General features: G+C 40.0%; 1 protein-coding gene across 1 annotated transcript in view; it reads left to right on the forward strand.

The window, feature by feature from the left end:
* Nucleotides 1–2,561: 2,561 nt before the first annotated feature.
* Nucleotides 2,562–15,913, forward strand: part of CRAMP1 (cramped chromatin regulator homolog 1) — a 58,387-nt gene continuing 45,035 nt past the window's right edge. Inside the window, exons 1-2 of the mRNA XM_074198996.1 lie at nucleotides 2,562–4,616; nucleotides 5,049–5,398. Of these exons, the coding sequence (XP_074055097.1) occupies nucleotides 4,567–4,616; nucleotides 5,049–5,398 (400 nt within the window). The 5' untranslated portion in view covers nucleotides 2,562–4,566. The remainder of the gene's footprint in view (nucleotides 4,617–5,048; nucleotides 5,399–15,913) is intronic.

Here is a 15,913-nt window from a genome sequence, read left to right on the forward strand (position 1 = left end):
GTACATGCATGACTTTCACTTCACTGCTCAATAATCTCCAGTGGTCCCTTTAGATAAAATATAAAGTATATTTAACTAAAATATAGAGCATTATTAGGTAAAATGTAAAGTACATCAAATATAAAGGGCATTTATTAAAAACCCTTTAGGACTTAAATCCAATTAGTCAAAAAACATTTATTAAATACCTGCTATGGATCAGGCTCTGTGATAAGAACCAGGGACACAAACACAAAAAAGATACTCCCAACCCTAAAGAAAGTTACAATTTAATCTGGAAAGATCACTAAAAATTGAAAGAGAAAGTACCTTGAGGAGGTGGGAGGATTGGTGAAGTCCAAGAAGTCTAAAATAAACACAGTAGGGAAGTCAGACTTTCCAAATTAGAGAAGTCAGGTTAGAAATGAGATAGTTGTCCTGTGTCCTCTCCTTAATTGTAGGTTGACAAATTTATGGTTCTACCCCCCCCAGTCAGTAAAGCAGGGCTGATGAGGTGTGGTACTGATTGGATCTTTCAGGATGAGAAGACTTCCCATTTAATGAGGAACCTGAGTGCATGGTGAAGAAGCCATGTCCAAAACTACTGCAGTGGTATGGCCCACATATTACACATTCAAAACTCCCTTTTACACTTACCATCTGCCCAAACTAATAGTATTGTTGCTCACATTTAACATTTCCTCTCTGTTCTCTATTAGTTGTCCTTTTTACTACAATGCACTCTTTTCCCATAAAACTCATCTGTAGCTTTCTCCAAAGCTCTAGTTCAAATTCTGCTTTCTAAACAAAACTCTTTCCTATGCCTGCAGAAATCAATGTTTTTTCACCCCAAATCAACATTTCTGTTTTGACCTATTTTGCATTTACTTATAAATGTACATTTCTTCCCTTGATGGATGATAGTGAGAATTCTTTCATTTGTTTTTGTAACCCTCATCAACTAATCATTTAATAAATATTTGCTGATCGATCCATTAAACTTAAACTTTATACTATATACATTATTCTCTGGGCAGAATATTATGCCTAGGGACAGAGGTAGAAAGATTAAGGGAAAGACACTGTGTCCATGAAAGGCAATATGATACAATGGGAAGCACGCTGGATTTGGAGTCAAAAGACCTGGGTAAGATTCCTGATTTTGTCACTTACTGTCAAGGACCAAGGACTATGTCACTTAGCCTTTCTGGGCTTCCATTCTAAAATGAGAGCGAGGACTAGTCGACCAGGTTCATCAAGGCTAGTTCTTGAGTAGGAAATACATTACTTGGAAGGAAAAAATTCAGTGTGATGGAATGAATGTGATGGTAATAATTTAAGATTGGACAATAATTTGAAGATGAGAACACTATCATTTTATTAACACTAGTATTCAATTTTTTAAAAATTTGGATTTCTAAAGTTAAATATAACTCTCTAAATGAACTTAGAACGGTATAACTCTGTAGAAACTGGCAACAATTTCGATAAATTAAAATCTGAAACTCCATCATGTGCAAACATTTCTATTTCCTTGTGGAAGGCCCGCTTAAGAACTGCCTTTCTTATTAAGGTACTCCGTAGTAATCCGTTTTTCCCACGCATTTGTCAACACTGTCTCGACCAATCACGCCTCTCTTTGTTGACTCCTTATTGGCTGTCACTCCACCAATCCCAATCAGCCCCGCCCAGCACCGTCGGGGCAAAAGGCATCACAACATTACTTCATTCTAGGCCCCACCCATCTTCCTGCCTGGGATCCCTCCTGGCCGGCGCGCGCGCCAGCCCCTGGCCAATGAGCTTGTAGCTCGTCGGGCGCCTGGTGGGGAGCGGAGGCGAGCGGACGGCGTGCTCGTGCCCGAGGGCCTTGCCCCGGCCTCGTGCGCGCGCCCCTCAGCCCGCGCGCGGTCGCGGCGCGGCGCCTTCTGCCCCAGCCGCTGCGGGAGCCGGAACTGCCGCGCTCCGCGGTGAAGTGGCGCGGCCGCCGGACAGGCTCCCGGGAGTCGGGGGGCGGCTGCGGGCCGGCGGAGCGTCCCAGCGGCCGGGGCTTCCGCTAGTCGCCGGCCCTTCCCCCGGAGAGGCGGGGGGCCGCCCTCGGACCCGCGCGCGGGGTCGCGCTGCGCCTCGCCGCGGGGCCCGGGGTTCCGAGCCCCTGCCCGGCCCTCGGCCCGCGGCGCCCCGGCTCCGTCTCTCTGTCCGCCCCGGAGGACACTGCCCCCGGCCTCGTCCTCCAGCGCGGGCGGCCTCGGGGGTGGGGGGGACGGAGCGGCGGCTGAGCCCGAGGCCCGGCCCTGGGCTGCCGGGGCCGCCGCCTGCGAGGGAGGGCGCCGGGGCCCGGGCCGGGGGAGCAGCCCCTCGGAGCCGCGGGGAGGACCCAGCCGGACTGCCAGCCGCCGCCGGAGAGCCCGAGGTGCCAGGCTGCATCCGCTTGGATGCCTAAGGTAAAAGCCCGCGGCTACCCCCCGGAGCGCCGGACCGATGACAGAAGGGTCGGGAAGAAGGGGCGAGTCGGGGGCCCCCAGCCTGGGGCTGTGCTGGGAGGGGGGCGGCCCTCGGCCCGGAGCGAGAGGAGCGGCGCCGGCGTTTGGGGGGCGCCCCTCGGTCCGCTTGGATTCGGACCAGCCGTTCTGTCGTGGCCATGGAGAGGGCAGTGCCCGGAGATGGACTGATCGGAGGAAAAGTAATGTAACGTTGCCGGAGGGCAAGGCTGGAGCAGAAGCAAAGCTGGCCGGTGTGTTGCAGGTGGCGTGGAGGGCCCCTCCACCTGGGCAGTGGGGCTCAGCTTGGGGCGAGGCCCTTCTGGCTGGAGAGGGCTGAGGGCCGGGTGCCCTTCCCTGGGAGTGCGGGGCTCGTCCCTGCTTGGGTCCTTGTCTTGTCTGTGGTGCCGTAAAAGGGAGAAAAGTAGCCTAGTGTGCGCCCTGCCCCCTTCCCCCCAACGTGACAGGTGTTTGACTACTGTTCTTCTTCTTCCTTTTTTTTTTGGCTGAAAAACTTAATTGCACCCGAGTGTGCCCCATCAAGTAGTAATGCTGGGGTTACCGGCTCTGTTTGAATGATTCAACCTTGTTGCAACTGCTTGAAAAATTGTAGAACCTTGTAGTTTTCTGAACAGCTGTGTCTTCTGTATATATAGCTAGCTTCTTGGCATTTTTCAGTTCTGAAAAATTAGGTGTTGTTGGATCTGCCCGGTATCTGCTTTAATGTGTCTGGTTTGTTCTAGTTATTATTTAAAAGGTAATTGTTTTGGTTTAAGACATAAAAAAACTAAACGTCCTGGGACTGGCCTAACAATTGAGAGGTAAAGAGCATTCCCCCTTATTCCCCCCCCTTACAAATTTTATACAAAGCAACGCTCTTCTTCATAAGTTCTAAATTTAGTGACAAGAATATTAAATAAGAAATTGTAATATTGCTTCCTGCTTCTTTGAATCAGTTTTTGGAAAATTTATTTCAGATGTTACTTTTTCTATCTTTATTCTTCTGTAAAGTGTTTGTAGCACATTATTTGTGATGCTTCCTGTGGCTTTTAACTTATACCAGTTCTATGAGTTAGTGATTGACTAGATTGGATATGTGAAAAGTCATATTTTCAGTCTGCTTGTGATATTCATGGTATACAATATTGGCCTTGTACTGATGCTATGCCAATTTAAAAATTTTTATGTTACTAAAAAAAAAGCCTCATTTCTTTAATACATTCTTTAGCATCTAGTATATTCCATAGCCTTAATTAATTCAATTCCAAATAATAAAATTATTTTATTTTTTTCTCTAGTGGTTGTGTTCTTGAACATAGATCCTGAAAACTGTGAGGAATTTATACTATTTAGTTTTGATTCATAACACTTAGATGAATATTTTCATCCATAGATATTTACATAAGTTGCTTTTGAGGGAAAGAGATTTATTTTCAAGCAAAGCCATTTTTTGATGAGCAAATTGAACTTATGGAATTTTAGCATGCTAAGAAATTATGGCAGGAATGATGAAAAAGGAAGAATTCTATAAGCTTACTCAGAAATAACTATCAGACTCATCTAAACGCAGCCCAGTGTTGGGTGCAACAGGCTCTTTTGTTGGAAAAAAGAACAAGAAAAACAAACCCTCAAACACCTTTGTTTAGCCCATTCTGAAATTATATGGGGTTCTTATATTTGATTTAACTTCTTTTCTGATTCCAGAAGACAATAACTGAAAAGGATTTGGGGGCTAAAATTTCTTTTTATTTTATTTTTTCCATGCAAAAAGGTGACAGTAGCATTCAGCCTTTGGTGTTCTCTTTGCAAAGTGGCCAGCTTGAGGTTGGCTCCTCCTGCACTTGATCTTGGGCCCTCTGCCCCTTTCCTGGGGTGAACTTGTAGCCAGGGGCAGGAGTAGGTGTGCAGAATGTTGTAGTCCTTTCCCCTTTTGGTGGGGGGGCAGCTTGGGGGGAGGGGGAAGGAGTTGGGAATCTTTGCAGCCTTGGCCAGCCCCAGCCCCAGCCCCAGAGTCAGAGCAGGAGAGAGCTCCACACGCACAGAGAAGCTGCTGCTGCATCTAGGACGATGAACCATTTCCCCCCTGGGTAGGTCGGAACACCTCGGCTCCATGGTGAGGAGAAGGAAGACAGCCCCCGGCCCCGAGGACCCGCAGCATGGGTAGGACAGAGAGGGGACCCTGCAGCGGCTTCGGGGGCCCCGCAGCTCCCCGGGGTCTCCGCCGTCTGGGGCTGCTGCTGCTCTGGTTTTCTCTCTCTTCGCGAGCGCTTCAGACGCCTGACTTTGGCTGGGCCGTTTCCTTGGCAAATCCGCCGTCCAGCCCCCTTGGAAGGGTCCGGAGCCCTCCGGGTCGGTTCTGGTGGGGGGTGGGTGGGCTGGGGGTCGGTCCCCGGCCCCCTGGCAGACCGGGCCCGGGCTGTTGGGCCGGGACAGGCAAAGGAGCCGAGAGGGGATTTGTAACAAACAACGGCGGCCATGTTGAGAGGGAATTTCTGCAGCTAAACTTCTCCCCTCTCTGGGCCAGGGATTTTCTCTCTTTTGCGGGTCTCATGAGGTTTTTCCTTTTTTCTTTCCTCTTCCCCCTTCCCCTAGGATGACAGTGAAGTTGGGAGACGGCAGCAGCGGGGAGGAAGGGCTCAAAAAGCTGGGCAAGAGATCAGCAGATGAGGAGTCCCTGGAAGGAGAAGGGGCTGGAGGAGGAGAAGCAGCTGAAGAGACCAGCCACAGCACAAAGAAAGAGGAGAAGATTATCAATAATAATAACAATAATAACCCTTCCTCCTCCAGCCTGCAGCAAGCCCAGTCCCCCCTTCAGGCCTCCTCCCAGGACCAGCATCATTTCTTAAGGTCCAGTGTGAGACCTCAGAGCAAGAGGTTCAGGAAAGATTCAGCCTGTGCAGTTGGCAGCAGCAGCAACAGCAGCTCCAGTGCCAAGGGAAAAGGTATGATCAGCTCTCCCCAAAAAACAAAAAAATCACATTCACAGACACCAAGACCCTTCCCCGAATTTCAGGGTCTGCCACTTTGTTCCTTTCACTGGTGGGTCCTATGGCTAGGGCCTTCTTCTCTTTCCCCTCCCCCAACCTCTACACCTCCATACTAGTTAAATTGCTGTAATGGCCCACTCTCCAGTTTACATTTGCAAAATAAGCACTTTGGAAACTCTCTTTAGGGGTGTGGGTCAGACAGCTCTTTTTGAAATAATCTGTAGTCTTAAATTTAATAAGTTTTGAACTTCAGTAAATTATTTTATTTCGGCTAGCAAATTGAATTCTAATAATGTGTTTTTCAAGTGATTGTGAATAAGTCTCTGTTTTAGACTATATATAGCATACTTTAGATTTGAGCAGTATCCTGAAAATTTAAAAAGAAAATATTTAATATTTCCACTCCTTAGAAGGACAATAATTCTAACAAAGGAACTGGTTTGGTTTGGAAAAAAAGAATTATAAATGGCCTTGCTTAACTACATTCATTGGTCATAATTTGTATAGTAGACTTTACCATAAGTCTGTCATTAGTGCAAAACTATTATGGACATTGAGAGTGTTGTTTCTATTAAATTTTTCAGTTTTACTTTAGTGTCTTGGATAAGATCTTACTTCCTTAAGAGTGATGACTAGTGAGGAGGATGTTCTAGAGACCTAATGCTATTGTATAGAAAGAATAGTTACGAATTAACACCTGTTATTTTATTTTGATATTTTTTATTTTCCTACTTAATTTTCCTCCCAAAAGTGGGGAGAGAGTGCCATATTTTATCCTTTGCTTGTGTATATGCTGTACCTTTGTCAACTTTTTTATGTTAATATATCTCAGTGGTGGTACCATTGCTTAACAATGTAAAGGGATTAATATTTGTCTCCTTTATAGTCAGATGCTCACACTTTATAGATTTAGAAATTCAGGAAAAATCACAACCATCGTATTAGAATTATGTGAATGAATTCTTTTCATTGAGTTTTGTGAAATGATGGCTAAAGTTATTTAATAATAGTCCCAATACTTTTATTGATAGATTTGAGGATGTGATAAGCAAATCAGTTTTGCTCAAAATTTAATAGTCCTCCCAAATCCTCAGCTCATAAATAAATCATTGGTGCTACTAATATTTGTTAAAGATTTTTGAGGTGGGATGAAAAATAAAAGAATAAAGTGACTTAAGAATGTATTCAAATGTTAAAATTGCCTGGGCAAGTATTTTCTTTGAAGTATAAAGTTTTGTGCTGATGTGGAGGAAAAACTCAAACCTATTTATCAAACCTATTTCTTTACTCACAATTACTTTTCTTATATGTCAGTGTAGTTATATTGCGTACTGGTGAGATTAATGACTTTTTGTTGCATAAGTTGTTGAAAAAAACTATCTATCATTCTTACTTTTTGTAGTAAATATTAAAGAATGCCTGAAGTGTTGGTCTTATATTTTAGAATTGAGTAGCTTCCAAATAGGATGCTGAGAATGGTATCAAGATTTCTAGTCAGAAGACCTGAATTCACTTATGAACTGTCATTTAATCTATCAGAGCCTCAGTTTCCTTATCTGGAAAATGGAATAGTGGATTACAACTTTAAAGTTCTTTAGAAATAAGAGTTAAGCTTCTTTTCTGAAGCAGTCTTCATTAACTTGCCATGAAATTACTTCTGTGTTAGTGAAATATGAATTTGAGATGGATTTGAACTCCAGGGAAAAATGTACCCACTGTATCTTTTACTGACAGGTTTTTTAAATTTTGATTTAATTTTTTAAAAGTATCTAGTTGGGGGGCAACTAGATGGCAAAGTGGATAGAGCACTGGTCCTGGAGTCAGGAGGACCTGAATTCAAATGCAGCCTCAGACACTTAATAATTGGGCAAGTCACTCAAACCCCATTGCCTTAAATAAATAAATTTAAAAAAAAAAGTATATAGTGTGCCTTAAAAGTGGTGGTGGCTTTCAGGAGAGTGTTTGTGCTTTTCTTATTCAGTACCTTGCTTATCTGTACGTGGCATTTTAATTCCTAATTTGATCTCTTTATTTGCAGCAGTGCATACTCAATCTTAGACCTTAGGATATGCTTTTAATGTTATCAAGACATTTTTTTACTCTCTATCATTAGCTACAATAAAGAAAAAAGTTATACCATTGACAATTTTATCAGTTTATTATATCTCTCTAACCTTTTTAAAATAATTATTAATTTAAGGGAACAGTTCTTAGAAACTCTGTAGAAATTTTTTCTTGGGGTCCATCAGTATAATTCTCAAGAAAACAAATGAACTACCAGGTCATTAAATCTAACATTCAGAAAAATTTGTATAATATTTTTTGCCAGTTTAGCTTTTAAAGCAGTTTTCTGTTATAGAATAACATTGATTGATGATGAAACTTAATGAAGAAGCAGGAATGTTTCCTTGACTTAACCCTACATTGTCCTCTACAGGAATACAAGTTTTTGACTTTATGATGAAAAAAATTTCTTCTAGAAAGCTTTGAATTGATAAAACATTTATGATTGAAGGAATATGTTGATAGTTGTCTTAAAGACAACTTACAACTAAAACCAGAATTGATTCCTTCACTATATTAATACATATTTTTTTTAATGCACTTTTCCAATTAGCATTTTGGGACACAGTGTGAAAATAGAATACATTAAGAACAGGGAGTTAGATGAGTTATCATTAACTTATCAGGGTACTAGGAACAAATTGAATTACCGTGTTCTTTTCTGAGTCTTCTCATAAAATGAAGAGTTTCATCTAGATTTGGGTCATGAAGTTAAAAAAAATTTTCAAAACTATAATTATTTTCAGTTTAATTGACTTTTGACATTGTTTTCAAAACATTGTGAGAAGAAATCTGACTTCCCCAGACTTCTTTTTTTTTAGTTTTTTTTTTTTTGCAAGGCAGTGGGGTTAAGTGGCTTGCCCAAGGCCACACAGCTAGATAACTATTAAGTGTCTGAGGCCGGATTTGAACTCAGGTCCTCCTGACTCCAGGGCAGGTGCTCTATCCACTGCGCCACCTAGTCACCCCCTTCCCCCCAGACTTTTTTTTTAGGTTTTTGCAAGGCAAGTGGGGTTAAGTGGCTTGCCCAAGGCCACACAGCTAGGTAACTATTAAGTGTCTGAGACCGGGTTTGAACCCAGGTCCTCCTGACTCCAGGGCCGGTGCTCTATCCAGTGCGCCACCTAGCTGCCCCCCTTCCCCAGACTTCTTAATGGACCACGACCAAAAACCTTTCTTCTAGGTGATCTCTGATCCATTTCCACTCTAAAAATATGTAATCACTTGTGATTCATTGAACCTAAAGTAGGTCTTATCCTGAGGTCAGTTCAGGAGTATGTTGTATGTGTGGTGTGGTTAAAAAAAAAATTCCTTTGAACAGGACTTCAGAGGACTTCAGTTTTATTTTCAATGTGATCTTGGGCAAATCAGTTTATCTCAGTTTCCTCACTTGTGAAATGGAGATAGATAATTCTTTTACTCTTGGATACAGTGTTGAGAGGCACAAGAGAGATATGGGTGAAAAAGTTCTGTGAGTTATAAAACCCTATATGAAGGGGCAGCTAGGTGGCGCAGTGGATAGAGCACCGGCCCTGGAGTCAGGAGGACCTGAGTTCAAATCCGGCCTCAGACACTTAATAGTTACCTAGCTTTGTGGCCTTGGGCAAGCCACTTTAACCTCATTGCCTAGCCAAAAAACCCAAAAAAATCCCTATGTGAATGTAAGCTGTTATTAAGAGAATAATTGGCTTATTCTCTACTAAAGTCCTACATCAGTGTATCAAGCTGGTACAGACTCTCTCTAGTCCTGTCAAACTGGAAAGGTTTTAAGTGGACCTGGTGATGGGTTATATATCTGTTATCTGAGGAATAAGCCTAGCTAATTTCGGAAAGGTTTTTCACCATGTTGTCTTCAGCCTTAGTAATTCTTCATCCAGGTTTAAGAGTCTGAAAACCTGTCCTGGATCTTCTGGGAACTAGCAGGATTATTTAGAAGAAGATGATTGACTATACACATTTTTGAAAATAATAGATCTGAGGTATAATCATCTTGAGAACCTTAAAGTCAGGGGTGGCTAGGTGGTGCCCTGGATAGAGCACCGGCCCTGGAGTCAGGAGTACCTGAGTACAAATCTGGCCTCAGACACTTAATAATTACCTAGCTGTGTGACCTTGGGCGAGTCACTTAACCCCATTGCCCTGCAAAAAACAAACAAAAAAGATCATTTAGTCTGACCCTAATATGTGTGATTATCAGTTTTCTGATCAGTGGATTGCCTAGTAGAACCTGGGGAAAGAGTTTTTGTTTATGAGTGTTGGTGATTCTGAGCTCTAACTTAGACCTTCCCTGAGAAGCAAGGGAATAGTAAGATGGCAGTTCAGTTGTAGATGGTGACTAGTTGATTGTAAGCTTGAGCTATATTCAATTTCTCCTTCTTTCTCCTAAGAGAGGAAAGATACATAGCCAAACTCAGGTGAGGATGTGGCAGCATGATTACCAGGAAATGTTCATTAGTAGATGGAAGTCAACTGTGTCAAGCTCTGGGGATGCAGAGAAAAGCAAAAATGACCTCTGCCTTCAAGGAGCTCACATTCTAATGGGGGAGAAAAACATGAAAATAACTAGATATGGATAATATGTATGCAGAATAAATGGGAGATATTTTCAGAGGGGAATGCACTCTTAGCTGTGGGAGTTCTTCACTGTCAAACCTGATGGGCTCTTCTCAGTTTTCATCCTCCTTGGCCACTCTGCAGCCTCTGAAACTATGTGTAGACTGACCCCTTTCTCTCTTAAATATACTTCCTAATACTACTATCTCAAGCTTCTTTAATGTCTATTTATCTTTTTCTGACTCCTTTTGGGATCTTCATCATATCCTCTGTGGATGTCTCAAGGCTCTGGCCTGGTTCTCTTTTGAGTCCCCTTTTATCATTTTTATGTAGATGATACACACTAATCCTTAATTTCATTTCTCTTGAAATGTAATCACAATTTCTAGCTGACTTATAGACATCTTAAAATCAACATCCCATAGGTGTCTAAATCTAAAAATGTCTCAAGCATAATGCATTATTCACTCTTCCCAACTTTCCTAACATGTTGACATTATCCCTATATTCCTAGTTAACCAGGTTAACAACCTTATTGTTACCCTAGATCCAATCCACTACCCTTATCACTGCAGAAGGCATCTAGTGATGGAAGAAGATGGGGAGAGCAGAAGAAGGCTGAGAATTCTTAGCTTCCTTTATGGCATGACCTAAGTGTAATCTTCTTCTTCCAGAAACCTTTTCTTATTTTCTCAGGTCTTCTGTCAATTACTATCTTTTCTGAATTTGCTGAATTGTAAATATGTTCTCAACCTCAGTTGAATATGTATAGTATATTCCTTGATGACAGGGATTGTGTATTTTGTATTTATATCCCCAGGGCCTATTTGTATTTATATACATTTTAGATGCTTAATGAATGTCTATTATTTGATTTCATTTTTTCTAAACACCTACTGTGTCAAATATTATTTTAAATTCTGACAAGGCTTGGGCAGAGATGGAGTTGAAGGCAACTAAGTCTATGTCTGAGGATGCTTGCAAATTTCTTAATGCATGACTGAAGATAATTTATTGCTTTGTAAATTTCATAAATGTAAAATTTTGCATATTTTATTTTTTTTGTAACTAAAGGCTACCATTATCATTCTTGAGGTGGGAGAAACTTTGTTAATAAGAACTTAACAGCTCATCCATGGTAGTTTTTCAAATTTGTTTTGAAAATTGTGGTTGTATTTGTGGCAGTTGTCATAATATACTTTCTTGAATTTTAACTTTGATAGTACATTTTTGTTGTATGATATGAAAATAAAGCAGTAATGCTGTTGGGTAACAGTTAACATAGCAATATAGGTCATGGTATTTATATGTGAATGTTTTGTCATCTTATTAATTTCTTATTTTGTGCTCTGTGTTGGAGATATGAAAGGGTAGATGATGTGCTTCCTGACCCTGAAGAGGATATGTATAATTGGGGAGACAATTAATAATAATTACCATATTTCCCCAGTATAAGACGCACCTTAATTTGGGGGCCCAAAATTTGAAAAAAAATGTATTACATAAATCAAATTTTATTCATCATGTAATTCAAGGACCTCCTGCTCATAGCTTTCAGGCAAGTCTGGTGTGTGTATACATGCTTAGTCTATTTTGTTTCATGAACATGAAGCACCAACTGTGTCCTTTGAAATCAGTAACTTGTTTTTCATCAGCAGTTCTTGTTTTATGCTGAACCATCTTTGTGGACACTGGAATTCTAATCACCTTTTGCGCTTCAGTTTCTTCCCTAAATCAGGCGATTTTTTCTGCCTTGCCTCTTATGTCCTTCTGTCATGGAGTTTTCAGTTGGGTTTCTTCTTCCCGTATCCTGTCTTAGATTGTTTTTTCAGTTGGAGGAGGATCAAACTGACATTCAGCAGCACGATTTCCACTCACTTTTGCAAAGTGGATCACTTTGAACTTGAATTCAGCACTGTATAAAAAATCTTTTCTGAGCCATTTCTAGCTATAACATGGCAAAACATAACCTAATATACTGGTAACAAATGCAAAACAATGAGTGCAAAGATATCAAGCACAAAAAAGTGGAAATGCAAGTAAAAAAAATCAACAACCACTGTATAAGACGCTCCCGGTTTTTATACCTCAAAGTTTTTGGAAATAGAGTGGGTAGTAGAGAAATTTACTTTATAATGCTTAATGTATGCACTGTATTATGCTGGGGAAATAATGATCCAAGGATTAAGTTTGTTCTGCCTTCAAGGAGCTTATGCTATATAGGAATTAAGAGTAAAGGAAAGATTATTAGGTGTACTGGAATTGGTTTTTGGAAGATTTTGTAGAGTGACAAAGTGGAATTATGTTGGACATCTGAGAAATGGATTAGCTTGAGATCAGTAGAGAAAGAAGCAGCATTCTATTCTTTCTGGTAGAAATATAAGAAACAAAACATTATACTACATAATTTTAAATATTAAATTAAAACACTAAAGCTGTTAACAGCAGGAGATAAACAAAGGCTTCATGAAATAGTTGGCATTTGAATTGGTCTCTGGTGGAGGAGCAAGCTAGGTGAAGGGAACCAGAATGAAGAAAGTCTGAGAGGTCAGAGAACTTGTGCAGAGAAAGGAACAGGAACTTTTAGTGAACTCGGCTTCATTTTGGTTCCACAGTGCACCACCATCTAGGATAGCTAATCATGATTTTTTGGTCTTCATTAATAAGGCATAGTTTATTATAATACTACTACTACTACTACTACTACTACTACTACTAATAATAATAATAAATTGGCCTTATTCTACCCTCATCCAGAATAGTTATGAGCTGTACATTCTACAAATACAAATTTAATGGAATTTAGAATATAGGGAGAGGATTTCTGGACATTAAGCTTTGACTGAGAGATCTGGAGGTGTTTTAACTTAGAGAAAAGACATGGAGACAGTGTAAACCTATTTAAGTATTTGAAGGACTATTATATGGAGGAAAGATTAGACTTGTTCTGATTGACTGCTTGTGTAGGAATAGGAGTTCTTATTGAATGTTAGATTTAGGCTTGGGGTGTGTGTGTGTGTGTGTGTGTGTGTGTGTGTGTTGAGATGTGGGTTGAACTTATTTAGCCTTTGAAATGGGACCTTCCAGTTTACAGATTTTGAGAGGTCATAGCATTTTGAGAGGTTTCTGGTGGTGGTAGAGCAGTGAATAATCTGTTTTAGCTGGAAGTCTTAGGGAGAAGAATAATATAAAACTAGAAAAGTAGAGTGGTGTCAAATTGGGGGTGGCCTTGACTGCCAGGAAAAGGAATTTGTACTTAATTCAATAAGCAATGATTGGAATGTTTTAAATGCTAGACTAATAAATTTGGATTTGTTCTGTTAAGTAGTTGGGAGTGACATGAGGAATTCAGTGTTTTAAAAAAAATTAATTGGGTGGCAGAATAAATTGGATGGCAGAAGGGGCCAGTTAAGAGGCATTTGGTTTTATCTAGGCAAGAAGTGACAACGTTTGTTTTAATAAGCTTTGACTTACTTCAAGTATTTCCCAATAAGATTGATTGATAGTGATGGTGTTCTCATAACATTTCTGAATGTCTTAAAATAAACTTATCTACACCATCTGACACATCGTATGTCTCATTAGAGATGAAAGAAACCCTATATTAAACCATTTTAAAGCACCTTGCTACTTGTCTGAATTATTTTAGTCCCTGGGTTGACTGTATTGGTACTTGGCTTGTCCTGGAGGGTCTCCTACCATTTTGTATTGAAGACAGTAGGCCATGAATAACATTTTCAATTTCAGGGAATTTTAGTCAGACTTGCAAAAGCACTTTTATTTCACATCAGCCAGGAAAGACAGTGATATCCTTATACATGCTTAGGAGTATAGGGAAAAGGTGTTAAACAGAGCTTTTCAAAATTGTTTGTAGTTTGCAGTTTACTTGTTCTCAGATCTGTTCTTCACTACTTTTCTTTGAAAATGAGTAACTTTTAAGTTCAGTAAACCTTAGAGGAAATCACTGAAGTTTTGTATTAAATAAAAAAAATTAGCCATTGTTTCTTGATTGAACCTTGATATCCACTGAAGTTTTATATAAAATAAAAAAATTTACCATTATTTCTAAATTGAACCTTGATATCCAAAAGCATTTTTTGGAAATATTTAATGCATAATAAAAATAAAGATAACTATAAAACTCATGTGATGTGACAGAGTACCAGTAAAGAAGCAGGAGAGACTGGAGTTTGAATTCTATTTCTAATTCTAGCTTTGTGATAATATAGTCAAGTCACTCAATAACTTTTGAGTCTCATTTTCTTTATAGATTGGGAATAAGAATACCTGAAGTTTCTTTTCTTAGGTTGTTATGGGCATTTAATGAAATAAATTAGAAGGAGATGATTTACCAAGCATGGCAATAAATGTCTGCTTTTGTGATAACTCTTACTCCTCCTTCAGTAGTTACATCTCCACCCATTTGCCTCAGGCCATGGAGTTTCATTGTCTTCATTGAAGAGTGCCTTACTGGCCCCATCTTTTAGGTGGACATCAGCCATGCTTCGCTTAATTTGTATTCCCTTGACATGTTCACCCTTTCTTTCCCTTCTGCTCCCCTTTAATAATTAAGTAAATCCTGCCAAAGTTTCTAGAAGGAGTCTGCCTGTATAAACTCTGTGGCTCCTCTACCAACCCTGAAACTTTCCAAATTCCAAATCAAGATAACCTCCTTTTGCTACAGGTCTTCTTATTTGTGTTATTTTCCTCTATTAGGACTGTCTTTGTTATTGTATATATTTTCAGGAATTTAGCATAGTATTTGCCACTAAGTGCTTAGTAATTGCTTTTTTATATATTCATTCAGGCTTTATTTTCCCACCAGAAAGCGTTATGTCCTCCTAGATCTGGGATTCATAAACATTTTTGTGTCATCATTCCATTTGACAGTTTGGTGAAACCTGTGGATCCTTTCTCAGAGTAATGTTTTTAAATGCATAAAGTACATAGTATTATAAATTTATGTTCCACAACCTTAATTGAACATTTACAAAGCTAGGTAATCCTTCCATTCTTCCCCTATGAACTCAGTATCCCACTTTCTAGTGCTTCTTCCAAAGCTTTTCATCCCTTCTTATAACTTCCCATGGTTCTCTATTCTTCTCAAGATGAGAACTTCACTTTATATTTTATTGAAAAAATTTGGAACCATTCTCCTCTTCCTCATTTCATATCACTCAATTCCTTTTGCCAGTCTCCTCCTTCAGTGCCCTCCTCTTTGTCAAGGTAAATTCCTCTATCTGTCAAGGGATCCTCTTCTGTTCTATCTCCTTTCATTTATTCCCATTTCTCCATATCTACTGGCTCCTTTCCTACATGTCTCACCCAGATCCTTCTATCCCTACTAATTTTTATCTTATATCTCTTCTTCCCTTTGGCAAAATTTCTTGAGAAGGGCTTTCTAAAATGGATATCTTTTCTTTCTCCCATTTCTCTTCTTAACCCCCTAAAAATCCAGTTCTGACCTCATCTCATCAAAACTACCTTCTCCAAAGTTATCAGTAATCTGCTATTTGCCAAAGCCAGTGACCTTTTTTGCAAGCCTCATTCTTCTTGACCTCTCTTGCAAGCCTTCTTTCTCTTGATATGCACTGAACCTTCTTCTCCTTAATATCCTCTTCTTTCTCTGTTTTCTTAGTTAACTCCTGCTTCGACTCCCACATATTTGATTGCTTCTTCTCAACTTTGCTAGTCCTCTTCTAGGCATCACCCACTTACCATAGTTGTCCCACAGGGTTCCTTGCATAGATGTGATTATCATCTCTATGTTGATTATTATTTTTTAGTAAATAGTATTTTATTTTTTCCAATTATGTATAAAGATAGTTTTCAACATTGATTATTTGTAAAATT

The sequence above is a fragment of the Macrotis lagotis genome, chromosome 8 (assembly GCF_037893015.1).
Source record: "Macrotis lagotis isolate mMagLag1 chromosome 8, bilby.v1.9.chrom.fasta, whole genome shotgun sequence".
Taxonomy (NCBI): domain Eukaryota; kingdom Metazoa; phylum Chordata; class Mammalia; order Peramelemorphia; family Peramelidae; genus Macrotis; species Macrotis lagotis.